At 36.2% G+C, this 26,295-nt stretch overlaps 1 protein-coding gene across 2 annotated transcripts in view; it reads right to left on the reverse strand.

Moving 5' to 3' along the window:
- The window catches only part of elovl2 (ELOVL fatty acid elongase 2), a 42,602-nt gene extending 18,413 nt beyond the window's left edge, over window positions 1–24,189 (reverse strand). Inside the window, exons 1-4 of one of the 2 annotated variants that reach the window (XM_065287997.1) lie at window positions 24,059–24,189; window positions 22,360–22,423; window positions 12,192–12,379; window positions 12,001–12,078 (exon numbers count right to left, since the gene is read on the reverse strand). In XM_065287997.1, the coding sequence (XP_065144069.1) occupies window positions 12,001–12,078; window positions 12,192–12,379; window positions 22,360–22,423; window positions 24,059–24,061 (333 nt within the window). In that variant the 5' untranslated portion in view covers window positions 24,062–24,189. Of the gene's footprint in view, window positions 1–12,000; window positions 12,079–12,191; window positions 12,380–22,359; window positions 22,424–23,921; window positions 24,006–24,058 lie in introns of those variants that run through there. The other variant, XM_065287998.2, reaches the window with a different exon arrangement.
- Window positions 24,190–26,295: the final 2,106 nt, after the last annotated feature.

The following is a 26,295-nucleotide window of genomic DNA, read 5'->3' on the forward strand; positions in this document are numbered from 1 at the left end:
TTTAAAGGCACACAAGGCAAGTCTGAGTATTATTTCTCTACTAGCTCCCCCTAGTGTCTGGGAGTAAATGCGTTCTATATCTAAGACTATACGAGACTGAAGGACACCGGGTCGGATACAGCGAACTTGCAAGTGGGGTATTCTTCCTACAGACGGTAGGGGCGGGCGAGAGAATCTTCATTCGTCATGTAATGAGTCATTTAACCATATACCGACTTACGAAGATGATTTATTAACATAAAAATGCTGCCTTGTGTCCCTTTAAATCATTTACACAGCCACAATCAATCACATCTCTTAAAAAAAACAAATTGTCCATTATTGATCGCTTCAGTATACAATATGTTTGATCTTTATGAATCAACATGTTTAAAACATTTTTGAGCCTATTTGCAATAGATTTTGAAAGTATTTTATAATCTAAACATAATAAAGATACTGGCCTACAATTCTTTAAATATCCTAAATCTCCTTTTTTGGTAACAGTGAAATTACAGCCCTTCTACAACTAACAGGAAGAAGTTTATTTTTTAAACATTCTAATACAACTTCATAAAAATCCTCCCCTAATATTCCCCAAAAATGTTTATAAAACTCAGCCGTTAAACCATCAATTCCTGGAGAGCGCCCCCTAGACAACTGCTGCACCGCTTTTGTTAATTCTCCATATGTAATTATACCATCCAAATCTTTTTTATTTTCTTTTTCCAACTGTGGTAAATCTTTAAGCAAGTCTTTTGCACTATCATGATCACATTCCTCAGCACTATACAACATAGAATAAAAATCCACCGCCAACTTCCTCATTTCAGTCGGATTTGTTGTTATATTTCCATTTGGGCAACGAAGATGATGCATCTGTTTATACTGAACAGTCTTTTTTTCCAAGTTAAAAAAATATGAAGTTGGAGCGTCCATGTCTTTAATTGAACAAATCCTTGATCTCACAAGTGCCCCTTTCACTTGTTCTTGTAACAAAGTCCCCAGTTCTTTCCTTTTCTTATTTAAAATTGTACTATTGTCCTGTACTCTTTTGTTATTTATCAAATCCTCTTCCACACACTCAATGTCTTTTTGCAAACTTTGTATGTTTTTTTTCACATTTATAGAATTGCAAGCAGAAACATTTTGACAAAACTCTTTAATTTGCACTTTGCCCACATCCCACCATTGACTAAGGCTTTCAAAATCACTTTTTCTTTCTTTCCATTTCTCTCAAAACAGCTTAAAACTATCAAAAAAAATGTATATCTTTTAGCATTTTTTCATTAAAATGCCAATAATACCTAGGATTTGAAATTTGCTTAAAATTAAAATCAAAAATGATCAAATGATGATCAGAAAAACCATTCGGCAATATTGATGCACTCATTACCCTATTTTCCACCATCGTACTTAGATAGAACCTATCCAGTCTAGCCCCACTAACCAGATTTTCTACTACTTTCATCCATGTATACGGTCTTACTCCAATATTCATTCTTCTCCAAACATCTACCAAATCATATTTCCCCATTATGTTAGACAGTAATTTACTAGAGTAACTGTGTGACTCTTCACCATTCCTATCAATTAAAAAATAATAGTACAGTTTCAGTCCCCTCCTGGATCAACATTTTTTGTTGATCCTGGATTAACGTTTTAATAAAAGATACCCCAACATACCCTTAACTCAAACCCTAACCATTTTTAAACCCTCAAATTAGTGTGAAATAATAGTTTGAGGAGTATTTCTTAAAAGCCCCTAACTCAATCCTAAACCTAAATCTAACATACAAACTAATCCTAATCCTGCAATCTGATTGGTTAATGAAAATGTTGATCCAGGACCAACAATGGTGTTGATCCAGGATCACATCATACTTGATGAAATCACGTACACCCACTAACCAGGTATCATCATCAAAATTTTTAAGCGCTTTATCTAATTGATTAAAAACTCTTACTCTTTCCATCCCATTATTTGGAGCGTACACATTAACCAGAACAAAAACATGTCCCCCATACTGTATTTTTAATAAAAGTACCCTTCCTTTTTCAATTTCTTCAGTATATAAAATATTGACATTCAACCCTTTTTTAAATAATATAGCTACTCCCGCACTATTATTTGTCCCATGACTTAATACCAAATTTCCTTCCCACCATCTATTCCACTCAATTTCGTTATCATCATTGCTATGAGTCTCTTGCAAAAATACAACATTGACCCGATTTATATTTAAAAACTCAGATATTACTGCCAATTTGCCCCTATCTCTTCCTCCATTTATATTTAAAGAGCCCACTTTTAAAGTGCCCGTATTATGAAAAACTCACTTTTTCTGGGTTTTGGGGTGTTATTTCGTGTCTCTGATGCTCCCACACGCATACAAACTTGGAAAAAAATCCATCCATGCTGTTTTGAGTGAGATACAGGTTTCTGAATGTCCTCTGCCTTGAGTCTCAGATTGCGCGAGTTAAAACTCAGCTCCGTTGTGACGTAACAAAAAGTTTCGTCACATTCAGTTTAAATTTTCCCGCCCACCACCCCACTCGCAGGTCTCCACCCACCAGGTAGCTAGAGCATAGAGCAGTCACTTGAATGAGACCCTCTGTGCTGTTATCATCTCTCACGGAAATAACAGCGCTATTTGGATATTATGGATTATACTCCCACCTACTTTTAAAAACAAAGTTTTAACGCGTGGTTATTGGAACCCGGAGTAATCTTATATACAGTGTGTTACGACGCAAACAGTCCTCAGATTGTAGGCGATAAGACCTTCATGCGAAATCTGATGTAAACAACAGACTATGTATCTATATTTCACGGATTATAAGCATTTGTGGACAAAAATGGTAATTGGATGTATTTTATTGGACTTTCATGGATCATTCACACATCTGAAACAGACTGGATTTGATTCGCGATCTTTGTATATCAACAAAAAAAGGTAAGAAGTCACGTTGTATTTTGCATGTTGTCATCTTCTGTCACAAAATACTACATTTATGATGCTAGAGCTAAAAGCTTTTTGCCAAACTAACCGAGACCATACGCCCCGGCTTTTCTGACGAGGCGAGCCTCTAATAACTTTACGGTCCGCATAGATATATAAGTTACACGGTCCGGACCTCCCGCTAGCTTCTAGCAATTAGCACGCGGTCCACAAGCAGTATACATCCCCGCCGGGTCTTAATTTCTGTAATTTGCGAAAATAATGCGTTTGAAAATGTTTTATAATGGGAATATGTTAGCATTGTCCAGGGAAAACGAGTTTATTGTTGTGACTGCTAACGTAACATCACAATTTACTCTGGAATCATTGTGTGTCATGAGTTTCTTCTCCTGTAGTGTACTTATTAGTGATACTTTTCTGCATGATTTGTCTGTTGGCAACATAAACCGTTAATAATAATAATATATAAAATAATAACACAGTATGGTCTGTACTGCTCACGATACCACTGAGCATGCGCACGATAACATGATGTTAGTAGTGGGGCGTGATCAAAGGAGCAGTAGCTCATAAATATGTAAGACTAGCTCAAAACGGCACAATCTAAACTGCCCTGAAAAAGAGGCTACTAGAGATGGGTAACAATCTTTTCCTACAAGCTATTTCGAGCAAACAACTTTTGAAACATGCTTTATGGAACTCATACACCTATATAACTTGTGGAAAAGCAGTCATAAGATGGGCACTTTAAGTTCTCCATAAAACAGTTGAAATATAAAGTGGACAAAGACAGAAGGAAAAAAGACAACACATAATAGTCACCCAGTGCGTTTTAGCCATTACTTATTAATTAGAGGCGGCCCTTTATTTTTCCTCACCTTCGTAACAAATTTCTTTAATCTGAATCTCTTTTGTTTGCTCAATGCATCATAACTCACTGTACGCTGCAGTACTTTAATTGAATAAACAAATTTTTCTACATCTGGGAAAAAATCTTTCACCTCTACCACTTTACCAAAGGTTGTATCCAAAAAATCATTAATCTCATCCAACGAGTACATCTCCTCCATATTTTGAGACCCAATCTCAGAGAGTTTTCCGAAAGAGTATCATCCTCCCTTAGATCTTCCTCTCTAGCCATCTCAGAACAAACCAACATATTGTTCATCTCCATATTAACCACTTCATTCGTCGGAACATCCTCACTTTCCTTACAATGTGATTCAAGACTTTCTCTTATTTCTGTAATCTTGTCCAAAGTCTGTTTTCCATGCCCTACGCTACTACATGATGCAACCTCACTTCCATCACTTTCCTTTATTACATTAGGAGTCGTTTGCTCTCTATTGGATTTGTTTCTGGCCTTTGAATCAACATTAGGAATCACAGTACGAATCGCACTAGGAGTCGTTTGCTCTGCATGAGATTCTTTGTTCTCTGAATCAACAGCAGGATTCGATGTATTAACACCGCTACCACCCGCCTTATGTGGACATTTACACTTTTTATGTCCAACATCTCCACATTCAAAGCACTTTAAACTGCCTGTGCTAGCATAAACCATGTATGTCTCCCCTTCATATGAAACTCTGAAAGACACATCCAAATCAGGTTGTTTCAGAAACATTGTCACCTGTCTCCTAAACGACATTACGTGTTTTAAAGCCGTATTTTTACACCCTAGTGGGATCGTTTTTAACGTACTAGCAAACTTTCCGTACCATAACAATGCACGCTCAATTTCATCATCAGGGATGAACGGAGGAACATTTGAAATTATTACCCTCCAGGTTGGGTTAGCTAACGGTGAAATAGCAACAAAAAGTCCACTTACCGAAAACCCGCTGCTTACCAGGCGATTAACCAAATTCTCCTCCTTTAAGAACACTACCACAGCTTTGTTCATTCTTGACGCTGAAGAAATGTTCTCATATCCAACTTGTTCCCCAATTGATACTAAAACTTCCTCCACTGCCACACTCGATTCAACCTCACACCTGACGCCGTGCCGAAGCGATAGTGACGGTGGCACAGGTGCGTCCTCGCCAGGCCGCGATGCCATTCCAACTCCACCAGCAGTCCTCCCGACGCCGTGCCAAACAAATAATTAAGCACTTCACTTCCTATATTCTTACCCGCACATGCGCAACAGAGAGAGAGAGAGAGAGAGAGAGAGAGAGCGAGAGAGAGAGAGAGAGAGAGAGAGAGAGATACTGATTGCATACTGATTTTAGCCTACTAACACAATGCATGTGTTTACCAGACAGCAGCCTTCCTCTCTGTTCCTCCTTTACTGATGCACTAGTTATTTAAAGTTCTTTAAATTGAGAGAGAGAGTGAAAGAAGAATAAAGGTCTGACATCAGGTACCCAGGTCAGGAAAGCTTGAAGACAATAAACGTGTCAAAAGTATATAGCCATGCCACTCATCTCATTATAAGTTCATTTAAACTATAGTTTAATACAGGGGTGGGCAACTCCTGGTCCTGAGGGCCACAGCTCTGCAGAGTTTAGCTCCAACCCTAATCAAACACAGCTGAAACATCTAATTGAAGTCTTCAGGACTGTTTGTAAATGACATTCAGGTTTGTTCGATTAAGGTTGAAGCTAAACTCTGCAGGACTGTGGCCCTCGATGCCCACCCCTGGTTTAATAGAATAATGTATGTTACCAGCAATACATCAATTACAACCTTACTATAGTGATTGTATTTACCAGCTGCTGACCACCTTCAAAAGTGCGTAATTCACATGTAAAAATCATTAAACAATTCCATAAATGTTTCTTAGTTTAAAAAAGCTTTTTATTTTATTAACTTTTTGTTATTGCACTTTAATTGTAAAGATGTTCCTACAATTAAAAACAACTAGTTTGAGATTTATATTCCCTTCTCATTTTTGAACTATACTAGAATCCTCCACCTCTCCCCGCTTTAAAAAAAGTAACTTTTACTCTGAGTAAAGATAAAATGACTTACTTTTTACTTTTACTTGAGTAGATTTTTAGACCAGTAACTTTACTTTTACTTAAGTAAAATATTATAAAAGTAACTTTACTTTTACTTGAGTACAATATTTTATTACTTTTTCCACCTCTGCTCATGATACCTTGAGGAACTCAGAAAACTATTTTTCGCCACAGCATTGGGGGAATTGGTGATTCTCTGCCCATCTTGACTTCTGAGAAACACTGCCACTCAGAGGGTCTTTTTATACCCAATCATGTTGCCAATTGACCTAATAAGTTGCAAATTAGTCCTTAGGCTGTTCCTTATGTGTACATTTACATTTTCTGGCCTCTTATTGCTACCGGTCCCAACGTTTTTTGGAATGTATAGCTCTCATGAAATCCAAAATGATTTGGCATGACATTTCAAAATGTCTTACTTTCAACATTTGATATGTTATCTATATTCTACTGTGAATAAAATATAAGTTTATGAGATTTGTAAATTATTCCATTACTTTTTACTCACATTTTCTACAGTGTCCCAACTTTTTCTGATTTGGGGTTGTATGTAATGTAAAGTTTTTAAAACTGTAGCATTGAAAACGTTACCATTGTGTATGTAATGTAACGTTCTTAAAACAGTAACATTAAAAACGTTATAATTGCATTGTTAGCAGAAAGTTCTACACACCCTAGCATTGAAAACGTTACTGTTGTGTATGTAATGTAACGTTCTTTAAACTGTAGCATTGCAAACGTTATAATTGCTTTGTTAGCAGAATGTTCTACACACCCTAGCATTGAAAACGTTACAATTATGTATGTAATGTAACATTCTTAAAACAGTAACATTAAAAACGTTATAATTGCATTGTTAGCAGAAAGTTCTACACACCCTAGCATTGAAAACGTTACTGTTGTGTATGTAATGTAACGTTCTTTAAACTGTAGCATTGAAAACGTTATAATTGCATTGTTAGCAGAACGTTCTACACACCCTAGCATTGAAAACGTTATCATTGTGTATGTAATGTAACATTCCTCAAACGATAGCATTGCAAACATTATAATTGCATAGTTAGCAGAACGTTCTTCATACCCTAGTATTGAAAATGATACTATTGTGTATTTAATGTACTGTTCTTAAAACTGTAGCATTGAAAACTTTACCATTGTGTATGTAATGTAACGTCCTTAAAACGGTAGCATTGAAAACGTTTTAATTGCATAGTTAGCAGAACGTTCTTCATAACCTAGCATTGAAAATGTTACTGTTGTGTATGTAATGTAAAGTTTTTAAAACTGTAGCATTGAAAACGTTACCATTATGTATGTAATGTAACATTCTTAAAACAGTAACATTAAAAACATTATAATTGCATAGTTAGCAGAACGTTCTTCATACCCTAGTATTGAAAACGTTACTATTGTGTATGTAATGTAACGTTTTTAAAACTGTAGCATTGAAAACTTTACCATTGTGTATGCAATGTAACTTTCTTACAATGGTAGCATTGAAAACGTTATAATTGTATTGTTAGCAGAACGTTCTAAAAACATTAACATTGAAAATGTTAGCATTACAACATTACCATTGCATAGTGGAACAGTCTAAAAATGTAAGCATAAAAATAGTTAGCATTCTGGGGATTTAAATTGGGGTGAGCCGATTTTAGTCCGATATTGGCAAAAATGGCCAGCTCGAATATTGTAGAAGGGAGTACAATCCAATCCGATACCAACCCAGCCAACAATTTTATGTTATTAGAACATTCCCATAACGTCTTACGAAAGTTTGGAAAACTTTTATTTTTTAACATTCTTAGAACGTTGAAAGTATCCAGTTTTTTAGGCGTGGTATTAACGTTATTGCTTGGTTATAAGAACGTTATTCAAAACGTTTTAGAAAGGTTTAGTCTGTTGTTATATTAATGTTCTAATAACGTTTTTAAAAAATAATGTTTTTATAACGTAAAATTGTTAGCTGGGAACACAATGTTCTGTAAGTTTGTGTGATTACTTTGTTTTATAGACGTCTGTAACAGACCTAAATCATTTTTTTCTAGATACCGAATCTGTTACTGTAGTTAATGTAGTGATTACTTTTATTTCTGGCGCTATATTATATTATTATGTCTCTTATAAGGTCGGTCACAAACATGATTCCTGCACAATCTAATGTGTTGCTTGTTATTACAGTTTTTCTCAATTGCTAAAACACTAAAACCCATTGGCTGAACAAAGTTCTCAGTTGCCTGAACTCATTTATCTAATTGTGCAGTCTGTTGTCAATACCTTAAACCATTTCACATCATAAAACACAATTTGCAGATTTCACTTAGACTTTTTAGCAAAACTCCAAACACATACTCATTCTCAAAACACAATCTGCACTCAAATGCACACGTCATGCATATTGCTAAACACAAGCAGCAACAATCAAATACAAATGTCATCACACATGTCATTGATTAAACACAACCACTCAAAATGGATTTAACCTGTTTCAAATGATGTGACACAACCAATATAAGCCAGTTCACTGTTGTATACAGAACTACAGTGCATTTTAGACTGTATACTGTACAATGAACAAATTGTATGGCCCTGAACATTGTGCTTTCCTTTTGTTAACAGTACTGACTGTACTGTTTTAAAGTATCACAGAAACAAAGGACAAGTTTGTGAAATGCAGGGTACAGTACTATAAAACTAGGGGTGAAAAGTCTGAGTTCATCTCTCAAAAGCAACAGTGTACAAGAATGGTACACTCTTTTAGTACCGTCAATACGAACAAAATTTGGCAAACAAGCTTTTTGGTATGCAGCACCTAGCGATTGGAACTTTTTACAGAATATCATCAAATTACCTACCCTAGTGTCAACGAATATTTTTAAATCTCTTGTTACTGAGCTGTTAAAGGAAGAAATGAATTGTAAATGTTTTTAATCTGTACTAAGGATGTGCATATACCTTGTCTGATGTGTCTATTTTCTATTATTTTTTATTTTATTTTATTTTATTTTATTTTTTTACTTCAATACTGTGTATTTCATCTTGGCCAGGTCACTTCTGAAAAAGAGATTTTTAATCTCAGAAAGTTTTACCTGGTTAAATAAAGGAAATAAAAAAGTAAATTTTTACATTAGTGAACATGTCAGTTCCATCAAAATGGCAAGTCTGTGTGTCATTGTTCATGAACAAGACATGTTGCCATCATCAAAATGTTGCCATGTTGTCAATATACCAAGTGTACACAATTATATGTCAGTATTTTTTTATGTAAACTGTGGATGAATTTACATTCACCTTTCTGTAAACAAATAACACAAATTGTGATTTTGTAAAAAAAAATTACAGTAAAAATAACAATTTTAAAAAAATTTCTCCAAATTTCAGGATTCATTTGACAGGAATTTATCGATTCAGTTCACATTTACACCCCCCCCCCCCCCATAAAAAACATGCTTCATGCTTACAGTAACAGATTATGACACATATGGTCAACAACTTCATGCTATGCACGATGAACTAATTCCTAAATGTTTTGACGTGTAAGACTATTCAACAGAAACCAGAATAATGTATTTTCATGAAAATTTAATTGAAAATGCAAACAGCAAACATTTGTACATAATCATCTGCTTGATTGTATCAAATTTGTCCAAAACAATGAGAGTTACACTGTAAATATGTAAAAATTTACTCCATGAGAACTATATGTTTTGAACCATGTGTTTTCTATTTTTTTGTGTAGTGTTTACTCACTGTTTGATAGTGTATATCATTTTGATCACTTTGTTTATGAATTGAGAGCAGTGTTTGATTTTGAACAAAGGTAAAACTGTTTTGAGAGCAGTGTTTGATTTTACACACAGGTAAAACTGTTTTAAGAACAGTGTTTAATTTTGCACACAGGTAAAACTGTTTTGTGGCGAAAGTTTCATTTTGCAAGAGAAGTCAGAGGTTTTGCAAATAGTGTTTGAAGATGAGGTTTTGTGTTTAATGTTTTCAGAAAAAGGAGCAAGGTTTCAGAAATTGTGTTTTAGCAATTGAGAAAAACTGTAACTTACTGTCATGCATTGTGTGCAACATTTTTTGTCTCCCTCTTTGTGTTTTGTCCACTTTGCCAGTTGCTAAAAAAACTCTGGAGCCTCTTAAAAGTCCTCGTCTGTGCTCCTAACAATTTTGACCTTAAGACCTCTTTTAAGGGTTAAGATGCTTTCTGAATTACTTTTTTCTTTACTAAGATTTTTTATTTAATTTTAAGAGTAAACACCCACATTTTTTAAAATTTTCTTAGAGTTGCGTCACTAGGAGCTACTTTTTGCATTAAGATTCTTTATGAATACGGGCCCAGGATTTTAGCAGCAGTTAGGCTGGTTGGATTAAACAGAAGGTGTAACTGTGTTGTGTTTAGTGACTATTTTATAGCCTACTCATTTTATGTCTGACAACAGAACAGATATGTAAAAATAGAATTCAGTTGTGTTAAAATACAATATAATGTGACAAATCAGAGAGTAGAAGCGAAACAGATTTCAGGTGCCAACACTAGACCAAATGCAAACACAACATGATAACATCACATATATGCTTATTAGGTCTTGTCACTATCACCACCACAGCCTCTCAAAAACCTGTGGGAAACACTAAGGGCTCTATCATACACCTGGCGCAAGTGTCTTTTGCTCGTTTCAACCTGGCGCAAAGATAATTTTGTCATTTAGCGCTACGTTGTTTAAATAGCAAATGCATTTGCGCATTGTTGCAGGTTGCTATTTTGAGGCAGGGCAATGTTGTTTTTGTTATTTAATGAGCACGTTCGTAATACTGGACGACAATGTGTGTTCGCTTATCACACACATGGATGCGCAGCAGAACACAACCCTTTTTATAATATGAAAAATTAAAGGATTAAAATGTAAACGATTATTATTGAGTCTCTCAGACATAAATAAGGACCGATAACAAGACATTAGAAAGAGCTGCTTCACCTCCTGTAGTAAACAAATGCAAACATTTTATCTATTTTTGAATGTTTTTTTAAATGCTACAACACAGATTTATTGTATATGATGACTCTGTACCTGTGGATATGATGAGACGAGAAACATTTTTAAAGTAATGCTTAAAAAAAAACTCATGGTGCTGTCCGAGTGCTAAAGGCTCTCGACACGTTTGTATATTCTTTATCTCCTGTTTGTTACAAATAAGGTATTTTTAGAGTACAAACATTTTCTTACATACTTGTAAATTATTTTAAAGATGATGTTGGATATCCATACATTTACAGCAATTAAAAGCCACCTATTTTACTTCCATGACTAAAAGAAACAGGTTTTTAAAGGTTTTAATCCACAAAAAATTTAATACAGATACACTTTTTTAAAATCAATCTTAAACTGGTGGTCTTCTTCCTCTGTTTAGTTTTTCAGTTTACAAAGTCTGTCATCTAAAAAGCGCGAGCGCAACTGGCTTTTAAAGGGGATGAGAGATAAGACTCTCATTGGTTTATTGCACGTTACGCCCAAAACACACCCATTGCTCATTAGGATAATAGGAACAACCCTTTTTGATCCTGCTCTCAGAGCACAAACCATTTTTCCTGTCATTAAATTAGCAAAAGTGGATTCGGACACGCCCGTTTAGACCTTGCGCCGTGCGGTTTAGACAATGTGCTTAGATCATTAAAATAGGGCCCCAAGTCTTCTTCAGAAATATTACAGACATTGGCGTCAGAACCATTATATATGGGACAAAACCCACCAACTTTTTTAGACCAATGATATTGGACCCACTGACTTTTTCTTTAATTTAGCGCAAATGTCTGTTTACTTGTCAGAGCACCGTCAGTCAAATACATTCCACTGGAGGACTGCCCTAATAAATTAAACTCCGTTCAAGCTTGACTTTCTCAAATTCAATCCACTAGTCCATATAATTGAAACTCCATTTCATGTTTTACTACTTCAGTAAATGTTTTGGACCCACTCAAATTTTTTTGGGTTCCGACGCCCATGATAACAGAAATATACAACTTCTTGTTAATTTGGAACAAGATCTTACAGAGTAGTACAAAATACATTATGGAATCCTCATTTACTCACCCTAATGTCTGCGTCACCAGCTTCATGCAGTCCTTGACACTGCAGACGATAACCTGCAGACCAGACTGCTGATATCAGCTACCATACACACATACACACAAAGAAACACACAACATGAACTGGTCAAAGCATACTGGACACCAGCACTAACAGATCAGTTGCTTTGCTACTGTGACATACTTTTTGCTTACCTCAACCAGCATGTAGAAAGACAACAAGGTGAGAAAGAAGTTATACAGCTGTAAGACATTTTTCAGTGAATATGCTGGTCTGTTTCTCATGTATATTGTGCCCATATAGATTAATAAGAGGTAGGTAATGGTGAGGAAGAAGGTTGGTGTGTAGGAATCTAACAGGAGCCATCCTCTCACGCGAGTATCTGACACAAAACACACAGATGTATTACATACACAACAGACGAATGGCAGGTTTTAGCAAGGCATCTTTACAACCATGCATCTTCAAGGTTTTGCTTAAGTTGTGTTGATAAAGCTAACATACAGTTAACTACCAATTTATTAGGTATGCCTTAGTTGCTAGGACACTGTTGGACCCCACATACCCCCTCATAACAGCCTTATTTTTTTGTGATATGTCGGCCCATATTGACATGGCCTCATTACACACTTGCTGCAGACTCATTGGCTGTATTAATGATGTGGTTCCACCACATTCCAAAGCTGCTCTTGTGATGACCGCAAGGGCCATTTGAGTTCAGTGAACTCATAGTTATATTCAAGAAAACAGTTTAAGATGATTTGAGCTTTGTGACACAGTTTGTTATTCTGCTAAAAGAGTAGCCATTACCGTGTCATCGCTTACCTTGGGGTTTGTACCTTTTGCATATCGTCAACATGGTCCAATGCAAACACACCAAAGAAAATGTAATACTGTCTGCGCAGTGTGAAAACAAAGGCCATGTTTTTCACAGAGCAACAGCATATTGCTGTCAGATCTGTATTAATATGGTTGCCTTCAAACACTGTTCAGTTACTTACAGGAGTGCCAACCACATTCATAAAACTAACGTATTCTCATTTTTTTCTAAAGGGTGAGTGTCTTTCCGGCAAACTACGACTTAACGCTAATTTCTGTTGGTTTAAGCATAATTACTCTTAGTTGCACTCTGTTATTTTTAAAGAATAGAACACAGGGAGGCGTGCTTACACAATGTAAAACCTAACAGTTGACTTAACTCAAACCATTTAAGTAAACCGGCTGCATTAGACCATTTAAGTTTTAAAACACATACATTTAAGTACTGTGAACTTGAGTCATGTGCAATTATGCACTTATATTTAAGGAGTGTGAACTTAAAAATAAGTGCATAACTGCATATGACTCAATTTGTTTAAGTTCACAGTGTTTTAAAACTAATGCAACCGGTTTACTTAAATGGTTTGAGTTGTGTTAACTTTTAGGTTTTACAGTGCAGCATTGACACATGGTGTAAAGTTTCAGCTACATGTAAGTGGTAGTCGGAAATTCTCGTAGCTCACTTGGTAGAGCCTCGTATTAGCAGCATAAAGATTTCAGGTTTGATCATAGGGAGCAAACATAGGGATAAAAAGTATACTTTCCATGCATTGTAAGTCGCTTACCCCAAAAATCTGCCAAATTCATAAATGTAAAAGCAAATTTTGTGAATTAAAAATGCAATGTGTAAATTTTAGGAGGATCGTTTGACAGTAATGTAATCTAATATACAGTCGAGTGAGCATCGTCTTGTCTTGGGAATCTAACTGAATCATTTCACCATTGTTCGGTTCACCTAGATAGATGCCGCCTCTGCCTATAGTTGAGCACGGACACTCCAATGTTTGAGTAAGATGATGACACACACAACTCGATGGGTATCTGGCTGAGCAAGTTCAGCATCACTGAAGATTAAACATTAAAAAAGTTTACTCTTATTCATGAATGAATGTGTATAATATTATTAGCTTGCTAATCGCTAATTAGCCATCATGATAGGTAAACTTGCAAACTCACCTGGTTTATACTATTCAAATTCAAATGCCAAATGAATGTTTTGATTTAGTTTCACTCCTTATTTAGTGAGTAGTGAGCTAGTTTCTACCTTTGCACTTACTAGCCTCAAAGCATCCTGAAGAGTAACTGCTTGTTCATCATATACAACCTCCTGTACAACTTTCAACCAACGTTAGTATGCATGGAGGAAGGGTTGCCACCTTCAATACAGAAAAATAAGGGATGCCTGCCGCAGCGGGGGCCACACACGTGAGGGCTACGATGACCACAGTCCAGATGGCGTGCCAGTGGTGGTATATCATAACTTAAAAGATGTTTTCATAAAAATATTAAGATTGATACCAATAGACATTATAATAAGATAGCTGCTATTGAAATCAGTGTGAACAGATGCACTCAGTCTCTCACTATCACAACTTAAGTGGTCATATTGAATACACAGCTATGACAATAATAAATACCCTACTGAAAAATCCAGCTAAGACCAGCAAAGGCTGGTATCTGGTTTTAGCTGGTTTAAGGTGGTTTACACTGGTCCTGCCAGCCTGACAAAGCTGGTCATGCTGGTGGGCCAGCTGGTCTTCCAGCCTGACCAGCTTAAAAAGTGACCACAACAGAGCTAGACCAGCTTGCCAAACCAGCAAAACCAGCTTCATACACCAGCAAAACCAGCTAAAACCAAGCTGGAGACCAGCTAAAAACAGCGCACCAGCTTATGCTGGTCTTGGCTGGATTTTTCAGTAGGGTAGGTCAACAAAGTGTGACTGAGACCACAAAAAATACGCTTTTGGAGGAACTTGTGAGATGTGGACCATATTTTTTTAACTTTTCAAATAAACAGATCCATAACTTAGTAATTATAGATTAAACAAATGCTTGATATCCTCAAATAAGTATATTGGGAAAAAAATATATCGCCTATACTCGAGTCATTCACTGTGAAACACACGCATTTCAGTTAGTTCACATGGTCACACGCCACACCTTGTATTTCTCACGCTGAGAAGAGACTTATAACTTTTCCTGCTATATACAATTAATGGACGAGGCTCAGGGAAGTTCTCTGCCAAGTTCATAGCTGTCTTGAGTTTTTCTCGCGCTCCCTGCGCGCACGCACGGAGAGACAGTTAAAAGAGCAAGATCCGATAAATGCGGTAAATAACGCAGGTTTAATTGAATATAGCCAAATTCGTGCTAAATTATGATTGATTCAAAAACTCTCCAACTGCTTTGCAATCAGAAGCTATACCTAAAACTATAAGGAAAGTAGACTATAGAGGCTTCCTGAAATTAATGAAAGGACTAGAGATGACTATTGGAGCATGTCTCCCTACTTTCTTCTATAAGTGTATTTCTTGTCACTCCGTGCAGCACTGAGAAGCTGTTTCAAAACGGCCAAAAGAACTGGCGAGGCGGCATCCCGCACTCCTCTAACTCTGATTGGCCGTGACTCACGGCCCATGAACCTGAAACAAACCAATTAAACCACGATGGCAGCGAGTATTACCCAATCAGGGGCAGAATAGGACGTGTCTTCACACAATGCGGGTGGGGTGATTTGCATGGGATGTTGCATTATGTGTTGACCTACACTCTTAAAACGAATTTGTTAAAATAACACATCTTGTGTCTAGTTAAAGGGACACTTCACCCATTTGCATTAAGCTTTGTATAGTTAGAACCCAAGTCATGTTTTTGAATGGTCATGCATCATTTTCTCAGTTGCCGCTGAGACAGGAAAAATACAGATTTCAGTGTTGCACTTCCTTCTTTCAATGGTGTAAAAATCATCATTTGTATCATTGAAAGAAGGAAGCCCAATATCTTTGTTGATGGAGTGAGACTACAAACACCCCTTTTCTCCGTCAAATAGGCACCAAATTCTAAGTGTATGTTACATTTCGACTACAAATATGACACACATTCTTAATAAAGATTAATGTTTCTATGGTTGAAATGCTCCTTTAACTCTTTCACCGCCAGCGTTTTTAAAAAAAGTTGCCAGCCAGCGCCAGCGTTTTTCATGATTTTCACCAAAGTTTAATGCCTTCCAGAAAATGTTCTTCTTTAAATATATAAACATACAATATACCAAATGAAAGAACAGACCCTCTGCTTTCAAACAAAAAAAAACGTTTCATCCTACCTTTACTGGTTCTTTTGCAATCAGCTTTTGAATATGGGTAGGTTTTTGCAAAAACACCATATTTTGAGCAAAAAGCAGAGACAATTCCATTTTTGTGACGGACTTTTCATAGAGATCCCATTCAGAGCGATCTTTAAAACAGACACGGACATGCAGCAGCTTGCCATAGGGCAATACTTCCGGGTATAAAAAGTTGCGGTATTGTGGAAAGACGGAAAATCTTGTCATTGGCGGGGAAGCGTTTTCTCTTAATTGACGAGATATCTCGTCAATGGCGGGGAAAGAGTTAAGGACAACACATCTAGTTCACTAGCTCACTTCTCACTAAATAAGGGGTAAAACTAAATCAAAACATTCATTTGGCATTTGATTTAAAATAGTATAAACCAGGTGAGTTTGCATGCTTACCTAGCATGATGGCTAATTAACAATTAGCAAGCTAATAATATAATACACATTCATTCATGAATAAGAGTAAAAATGTTTAATGTTTAATCTTCAGTGATGCTGAACTTGCTCAGCCAGATACCCATCGAGTTGTGTGTGTCATCATCTTACTCAAACATTGGAGTGTCCGTGCTCAACTAAAGGTGAACCGAACAATGGTGTAATGATTCAGTTCGATTCCCAAGACAAGACGATGCTCACCCGACTGGCCAATAGAACCGTGGCCCCGCCCATGACACAATTTTCACAGCGAAAGCAAAATCCGAGAGCAAAGAAAAGCATTTTGAGAGAAACACTTTTTTTAGAGAAAATGTTTTCACAGATAGCAAAAAATATATACTTGAGAGTTTTTTTCAAAGTATTTTGAGAGATTTCTTTCTCAGAAATAATAAAAAAATGTACATTTATATTTTTTATGTTCTATCATGAGAAAATACTTTCTCTCAAAACTTTTTTAGTCTCAAATATTATTTTTTTTTGCAATTGGTTTGAAAACTTTTTCTCTCAAATATATTTTTTTTCTAATGAAATGCTTCTTTGCTATCAGTGATAAAATTTTCTCTCAAACTGTTTTTTTCTCTCAGATCATTTAATTTCTCGCATGTAATAAAGACACAATTCTCGCTCCATATAGGAACACCATACTAATACTGTGTTTGACCGCCTTTCACATTCAGAACTGCCTTAATTCTACCTGGCATTGATTCAACAAGATGCTAAAAGCATTCTTTAGAAATGTTGGCCCATATTGATAGGATAGCATCTTGCAGTTGATGGAGATTTGTTGGGATGCACATTCAGGGCACAAAGCTCCCGTTCCACCACATCCATAAAGATGCTCTATTGGGTTGAGATCTGGTGACTTTGGGGGCCATTTTAGTACAGTAAACTCATTGTCATGTTTAAGAAACCAAATGATTCGAGCTTTGTGACACATGGCACATTATCTTGCTGGAAGTAGCCTTCAGAGGATGGGTACATGGTGGTCATAAAGGGATGGGCATCATCAGAAACAATGCTCAGATAGGCCTTGGCATTTAAACGATGCCCAATTGGCACTAAGGCGCCTAACTGTGCCAAGAAAACATCCCTCACACCATTACACCAACACCACCAGCCTACATAGTAGTGATGTTACGTTCGTGAACGAATCGTTCTTCTTTTGTTCTCGTTCACGCCATCCATTGACTCATATTTCTCGTTCACTGAAATTTCCCTCCCTTCTTGAGGAGCACGGACAAATGATGCGCGGCTTTCTTTCCGCCTTCAAAGAGTGACAAAACTACGAGCCAATGGCAATCGAGTATAAGCTGTGGCCGAGCATATGATTGGCTCAACGTACTGAATGAATACGCCCTTCACTGACCGAGCCGCTGTTTTGAGTCTGAACGAACGAGAGAGAGATAGAGAGATCGCGTTCTTAAACAAACTGAATGACTGGTACAGGGTAATGAATGAGAGAGATCGTATAGATAGCGAGTGCAACGTAAACAATCTTGTGAAAGAATCATGTGGTTTTATTTTAATAAAGTTATAGTAACCATGTTTAGGCGGACTATTTACCTTAATACAAATGATAAGCAAGGTAATTACTGTTGAAAAAATTGTTATTTCTGTTTAATATAGTTTTATATGTCTATATAGTTTAATCCACCCTTTCACCGAACTTAAATCAGTCATCTGCGTCTGAACGAAGTCTTGAACGACATGACCGAAATTATATGATTCGTGAACGAGGATCTGATGACTGACTGAACCAGAGGAGGCATGCACGGGAGTCTTTATTTACAACAAATCCAGATTAGATGTACTATGAATGTACGTGTGTCTTAAAATATTCGGTAACTTGATAAAATTATCCTTAGTATTTCACAATTTGAGCTTTATTAAAAACTAATGAGTTTTTGCAAAAAGTCATTCATTGTCTTATAACACATAATGACACACATCTTCGCCACCTATTGGCGTATTTTTGTACAAATTAAGAAATGGTCACTGAACGAATCAGTGAACGAGTCTGAACGAATCATTTTGGTGAACGAACTGAAAATGAACGAGTCACCTAAATGAACGAAAATTTCCATCACTACTACATAGTGGTAACAAGGCGTGATGGATCCAAGTTCTCATTCTGTTTAAGCCAAATTGTGACTCTACCATCTGAATGTGTCAACAGAAATCGAGACTCATCAGACCAGGCAAATTTTTCCAGTCTTCAACTGTCCAATTTTGGTGAGCTCGTGCAAATTGTAGCCTCTTTTTCCTATTTGTAGTGGAGATGAGTGGTACCCGGTGGGGTCTTCTGCTGTTGTAGCCCATCCACCTCAAGGTTGTGCGTGTTGTGGCTTCACAAATGCTTTGCTGCATACCTCGGTTGTAACGAGTGGTTATATCAGTCAAAGTTGCTCTTATATCAGCTTGAATCAGTCGGCCCATTCTCCTCTGACCTCTAGCATCAACAACACATTTTCGCCCACAGAACTGTCGCATACTGGATGTTTTTCCCTTTTTACACCATTCTTTGTAAACCTTAGAAATGGTTGTATGTGAAAATCCCAGTAACTGAGCAGATTATAAAAATACTCAGACCGGCCCGTCTGGCACCAACAACCATGCCACGATCAAAATTGCTTAAATCACCTTTCTTTCCCATTCTGACATTCAGTTTGGAGTTCAGGAGATTGTCTTTAACTGGACCACACCCCTAGATGCATTGAAGCAACTGCAATGTGATTGGTTGATTAGATAATTGCATTAACGAGACATTGAACAGGTGTTCCTTATAATCCTTTAGGTGAGTGTAGCTTAAAAAAAGTTTTAGAATGTTCTACATTTTAAACATGGAGACAGATCTACTAAGTCTTGGTTTTTATATGGGGGAGAGCGGCACAAAACCTAACGCTTTTTGGTTTTGGCTCAATCATTCAAAAAATATTTGAGTCTGATTATTTATTTTTTTACACAAGCAACACACACATCTCTGCTCCCAATGAACATTTGGAGTTTGTTTCTAGTACTTACCATTGTTGGACAATTAAACCAAACGTGACAGAAGTGCAAACGTTACAACTTACCACATAGGTGGTGTTTATTGTAATAGGCAGGGGGTTAGTTGTAACACTTGCTAAAAATTAAGTTTGCAGGCAAATATTTCAATACTGTTTTGTCTATATACTTGAAGTGGATATTGTTTATATATCGATCTATAATAGACAGGTATGCACACGGTATTCATTCAGCCTTTTTCTAACAATATTTCAATTATACATGGATACAAATGTCTAAATACGTGAGAAAAAGCAGCACAGTATGAAAAAACATTTTTTATATGTGACCCAGTCTGCAATAACCATACAACAGTTTCAAAAATCTAATTTTGAGATAATGAGCATCAAAGTCTGATTTTAGCCATTCATTTCATTATGATTTCAATCTTGACCTTGTGACCTTATTTAATCAATATTAAAGATATGAACAAAAATAAATTTGAAGGGATTTTTGATAAAACAGGCACATTTATTTTGTTGGCAGCCAAGCAATCATTTGTGTGTAGCCTATTTAAACCAAAGGCAAGAATTACGCTAACGTTAACGTTTTCATAAGTGCTGAGGGGTTAGTTGTAGTGAAGCCTCTTAAGTAGGGGTTAGTCCTGCTTAAGAGGCTCCGTGATATTGGCTTGGGCACTAAGGCAGTGGATTGGTTTAGAAACCATCTTGCCAACAGAACTCAAATTGTTGTTGTGGATGGGCATAGTTCTGCCCCACTGGGGCGAGGTGTCCCTCAAGGATCTATCCTTGGTCCAGTCCTATTTACCATCTACATAAACACCATTGCCTCTATAGTAGACAATTCCAAAGTACACCTTTATGCAGATGACACAGTATTATATTGTTCCGCCCCTAACCTAGCTCAAGCTGATCAATCACTACAGCAGTCTTTTAATTTGTTACAAGCAACTTTTATTGGACTTAGACTTGTATTACAGTTTTTCTGAATTGCTAAAACACTAAACCCCAATCTCTGAACCAAATTCATAATGGCCTAAACCCATTTGTCAAATCATGCACTCTTTTTGCAAAATTCTAAACACAAACTTCTCACTAAAACACACATTTCACACTGCAATGCACTTGTTTTATAAATGCTAAACACAGGCAGGCAAAAGTTGAACACAATTACAACACTGTTATCATCGAGTAAACACAACAACTCAAAATTCTACACACTTTTATCTAATGGTATTTTTTACCAATTATGTGAATTGGAAACAGTCTGAGAGGTAGATGAAGAGTATGAGGAAGAAAAGGACACCAGAGATGATGCAACTGGCAAAATTTGCAGTTGGATTGCTGACTTTTTACAAAATACAAGTGCTGCTTACAGTAATATTGAAAACTTACTATTACTTGCAGTACTTACAGTAAAGTATTCGCTATATTCACTGAACTAAACTTGTGATTACAGTAATAGAGATTTTTAACAGTATTTGTTGTTATGTACAATAAACATGTATTTTTCTGTAAGCAGATGTCCTGAATGTTGTGTTTTCCATTTTTTAAGGTAGTGTCTAATGGATGCTTGTAGTATTTTATATTATAGACTTATGTGTGTATGATTTGTCAGCTTAGTTTGATTTTGAGTACAAGTGAAATGGTTTTGAAGGAATTGTTTGATTTTGCTAGAAGAGTCAGGGGTTCTGTGAATTTTGTTTAAAATTGGGATTTGTGTTTAAGGTTTTGAGAAAATGAGTGATGGTTTCAAAAAATGTGTTTTAGCAATTCAGAAAAACTGTAAATGCTGGTAAAACTAAGGTGATGCAGTATACAAAGTCTCGCATAGCACCCTCATCAACCGCCCAATCCATTTTCACATTGGATGGGAAGTGTGTAGAAAATGTTTCATCTTATAAATGTCTTGGTTTGTGGATTGATGAAAAGCTAACTTTTAAAGTTCATATTGAGAAATTAGTGAGGAAGTTGATTAGTGCCACTTTTTTACCAGTGTTGGACTACGGGGATGTTATTTATATGCATACTGCTTCTACATTGCTGCATACACTTGACACAGTTTACCATGGTGCATTACGGTTCATTACTAACGCCAAGTCATGTACTCATCATTGTCATCACTATGAGGCAACTGGTTTTAGCTCTTTAGGTTTGCGTAGATGGTTCCATTGGCATATTTTTATTTACAAAGCTATTAACGGTAATTTACCCAGTTATCTTAACAGTCTGTTGACCTGGGATCATTCCGTTTACAATCTCCGCTCCATTAATATTCTGGCGTTAAAAATCCCAATTGCGGGAGATCGTCTTTTGGCTGCGTGAAAAAAATACCAGAAAAATAAAACGCTCAACCTTTAGCAACAACGTGTTACAACTTTAGCAAGAAACAGTCCGTGTTACAACTAACCGCGTTTTTGCTCGGTGCACCCCTACTTTGTAAAGTAGTTCTTTATTCTCTCTATCCACCCTGACAGCCATTATCCATTGTATGAGAAAGCCTCTTGTAGTTTTTCTGATCCTTACATCATTACTATGGCAACTGATGTAGATACTCTGGCTATAGACTACTAGACTATCCCTGAACCAACAGATCAGATTTTATCACTTGCAGCTGAAAGTGTGGAGAGTCAGTCGTATCAGACACAATTTGAAATTCAAATAGGATTTGAGTGTAGTGCAAACAAAGCCTAAGTCTTTTAAGATGTTCAAAACATATTATGTATGTTTTCACAAAAGAAAGATAGAAAATACACAGAAGGCACAAACCTCTTTCTCCAAAAAGGCTATCCACTATAGAGTTCAACAGCTTGTCAATTGCTTCAAAATGGTCCTGTAACACAAGAGCAAAAAAACAACAACAACTAAGAATCCAGGCTTTGTGTTGGCTTTGGGTCTCAGTGACCTTCCATTTCCCATTTATGTATCTACACATAGCAACACATAGACATTCAGATTACAAAGTATGCTGGCTTCAAGAAAAATGATCCCAGAGCACACAGGCAGTTCAATGAACATTATAGATCTATAACTCACCCTTTCTGACAATGGTATGATGACTCTTTAAACACTTGAGCTTTTTCAGATTCAAGGTATGTAAATTAATCAAAATGGTCTGTGAGTTAAGGAGAGCTTGTTTTGTCATTTAAACCCCAAATGCTTGCTTGAATTTCTCTTTAATCAGCAGAAAGAGCTGTGTGTGTGTGTGTGTGTGTGTGTGTGTGTGTGTGTGTGTGTGTGTGTGTGTGTGTGTGTGTGTGTGTGTGTGTGTGTGTGTGTGTGTGTGTGTGTGTGTGTGTGTGTGTGTGTGTGTGTGTGTGTGTGTGTGTGTGTGTGTGTGTGTGTGTGTTAAGAGGTGAAACAAAGAGTGAATCAAAATTGCTGAGGGCGATCATTTGAAAACTCCTTGATGTTTTATTCTCTCACTTCCAAAACCTTACATGTCTGAACACAACTGGAAAGGTCCAAAAAGTCAGATGGGTGAATTTAATGAATACGGATTCTGAATGATGATTACATGTCCAGGAAGAAATTGAACAAGTTATTATAATACCCAACTATCTAGCTTAGGTGCAAACAGAAAATTAATAAAAAATAATTTTTAAATCATAACTAAAAAAGATGACAATTTTTCATCTACTGCTCATAAACTTAAGATTTAATGACACTGATATGGGAAGCACAAGACCAATGCAAAACTGTTATTACCTCATTGATGGGACTGATTTAAAACACAAAACAGCATCCTTCTTTGAATTTGCTCAAAGAAATGGTTTTCTCTAGCTCTTATCCCATGCAACACAATAGGATAAAGAAAACCCTGACAGCACAATTTCACAACAGCTCACATTCTGCATTAGTAAAGTCAGAAGTGTCTTTTTCATGCACATACAGTTCTCGTATTTCTGTGCAATTATGTCATCTAAGATTTATCCAATATACACATCTCTCTTTAACACAATTTTAACTTAAGAAAAGTTTAAATAGGCTATGGGTGTTAAGCAGCCAGATAGCTCTTGAACATTTCTACAGAGTATTTTCGTGAGACTGTGTAGCGAAATTTTGTATCTAGACTAAATAATGTTATATGAATGATCAAAAAATTGTTTGCATAAATCCTCTTAAAGATATAAGCATCAGTAATGCAAGGAAAGGATGTAATGTTTGTCAATGCCCCAACAGGTTTGCTTGACATCAAACTAGACAACGAACTAACCAGAAACTTTTTTCCAGCGCAGTTAACTCTATTAATGTCACTGCGTCTTGTCAATTTATCCTTTTACAAGGTACACTATAGTAAACTGTTATTAACAACTTGTAGTGTATCATACCTTTGATGGATGGATCCATGAAACGGTCCGAAATTATAACCACATAATCGTAAATACAACTATGATTAGAAAAGCGATCGACGGTCAGCCCATCTTTTACGACACAACAAATATTACAAATGAACAACAGTCCTTACCATATCTATTTATTCTTTTAGACAGTGTATGGGACAGCTGGACCCTGGACGGAGGCTCGTTGCTTGAAAGAAGATTGATGAATGAATGTGCCCCGAGAGTGACGCAAGGTGGAGCGGGCATGCCAAAAGACTAACGGAAGTGAGAATGACCAATCAGGACTCACGTCTTAGTTATTACGATGGTGCGGACTATCAGATGATAGGGTCACAGTCTAAACCATGGCGGAGAGCTCATGTGCGGTGCAGAAAACAACCCAGTAACCCCATACGTTTGCAAAAGCTGTGTTATGCGATCTGAAAAGAATTAAATGAAATCTTTGTCTTGTATATGGAAAAAGCAATCCTGTATATGGATGAGACAGTGCGTTGTCACATATTTATATTCCAGCTAATATTTCCCTGGGTAGGCACGTATAAAAGTTTTTGTTACAAAATCTGCTGTACATTCCCACCGTTACTGAAATAAATAGCCTACATTATATTAAACGCATGTTTAACTTTTGAGTTTGACCACAAGTTATCATAATGAAAACTGACAGTAAGACTTAAGAATAAAATAAAATATATATATATATATATAAAACATCAGACTATTGTTCTGGCCCACAAATATTGCAGATAATAAAATTTGACAAGCAGAATATTGCCAAAACATGACAAAAAAAGAACAAAATTCAACTAATAGTGAAAAACCATCTTCATGGTTGACACTTTCCGGAATTTATGTCAGTGAGGTACAGAAATGGCAAACACATTGGGATAATGATACTTTAATTTTACTGAAAAATAGAATTTAATAAAATTTAAGAGCATGTTAAACTAAGTGTTTAGAATTAACATTCAAATCATAGTTAGTGAAAACATGCATTGGTGTAATTGTAATTTTTCTTAAATCCCATATTCTAAGACATAAAGCTCTTGTGACAACTTTCCTTCTTGTCCTGTTCATCGATTTGGATATCCAGATTACTTGGTTATCCACTTTGAGTAAATTTGTAAATGTTAAACAGTGTAAGGTTTTAGACTTGGACTGCCGTGCATGGGCCATGGCCCAAAACAAAGATGTGTTTGCATAATTTGAGACACAAACAGACACATCCCACTTCAAAGACAAATTTCTGTGAGGGAACTTTTGTGAAGTTCATTCAAATTCTATATTTTATATATAATTTATAAAGCATGTTATATGCATCACATAATGACGACAAATGTATACCTACTTAATAACATACTGTTAAGATTTTATGCACAGGACATATATGTTAGTTATATTTGTTATATATGTTTATAAACAAGCTATAAATATTAACTATACATTTTTGACTTAACTATAGAATAAAGTTTAAAGTTGTGTTATTTGGCCTTTTCATTATAAAGACCTATGAATGCTTTTCATCTAATATTTGTACATTGTTGCCATCTAGTGTAATTCTAAGAAGTTGCAGAATACAGATAATTTGTCACATAGTATGTTTGTTTGCGTGTCCTGTATTTTGTTCTGTACTGCTGATTTGTTTTATTGCTCCTACTCACTCACAGTATTTTGTGCACTCAGACACCAAAAACATCTCTACAAAAGCAATTTAGTTTATTAACATAATTCATTGTATTGTGCAGAATTTTGGGGGTTCAAGACCAAACAGCAATTTAGGCATGCTTAAAAGTTGAAATAGGCCATGTTACACAACAGCTGATCAAAGAGTTTCTTATCAATTCATGCTTTGAATAAAGTTCAGCCACAACCAGGGAATTAACACTTATCCGTTTTTATGTTATCCAGAGTCATGCTGAACTTGCACCTTTGACCATGACTGTCTTTTGTCTTTTTGTACGTTGGCATGTGTATATGGTGGTCCTTGTGCTTATTTGTTGTCAGCAAGATCTTGCATCTCACAGACACTCAATTTCACAAAATAGATAACATGTTCATGTCATGATGACACACACAGACAAAGAAGGGAAACGGGGGTGGCAAACAAAGCAAAGAAAACATACTAACATGTAAAACCAAAGAGAATGAAAACACCATCAGTGTCAGGGATTCCCTTACTAAACTATATTCTCTGCCCAAAAGTACAGTGGGTAATGCACACTCCTTACCATTTATCTACTAAAGAATTGGTAGTTTAATATGTAATTTTGTTAAGGATTTGTTTCTTGTCAGCTGTGCAACTGGATAGTTTACCCAAAATTATCATTCAGTTCTTATTTATTTTCATGCTGTTCAAACCCTGTAT

This window comes from Paramisgurnus dabryanus, chromosome 22, assembly GCF_030506205.2.
Source record: "Paramisgurnus dabryanus chromosome 22, PD_genome_1.1, whole genome shotgun sequence".
In the NCBI taxonomy this organism is placed as follows: Eukaryota; Metazoa; Chordata; class Actinopteri; order Cypriniformes; family Cobitidae; genus Paramisgurnus; species Paramisgurnus dabryanus.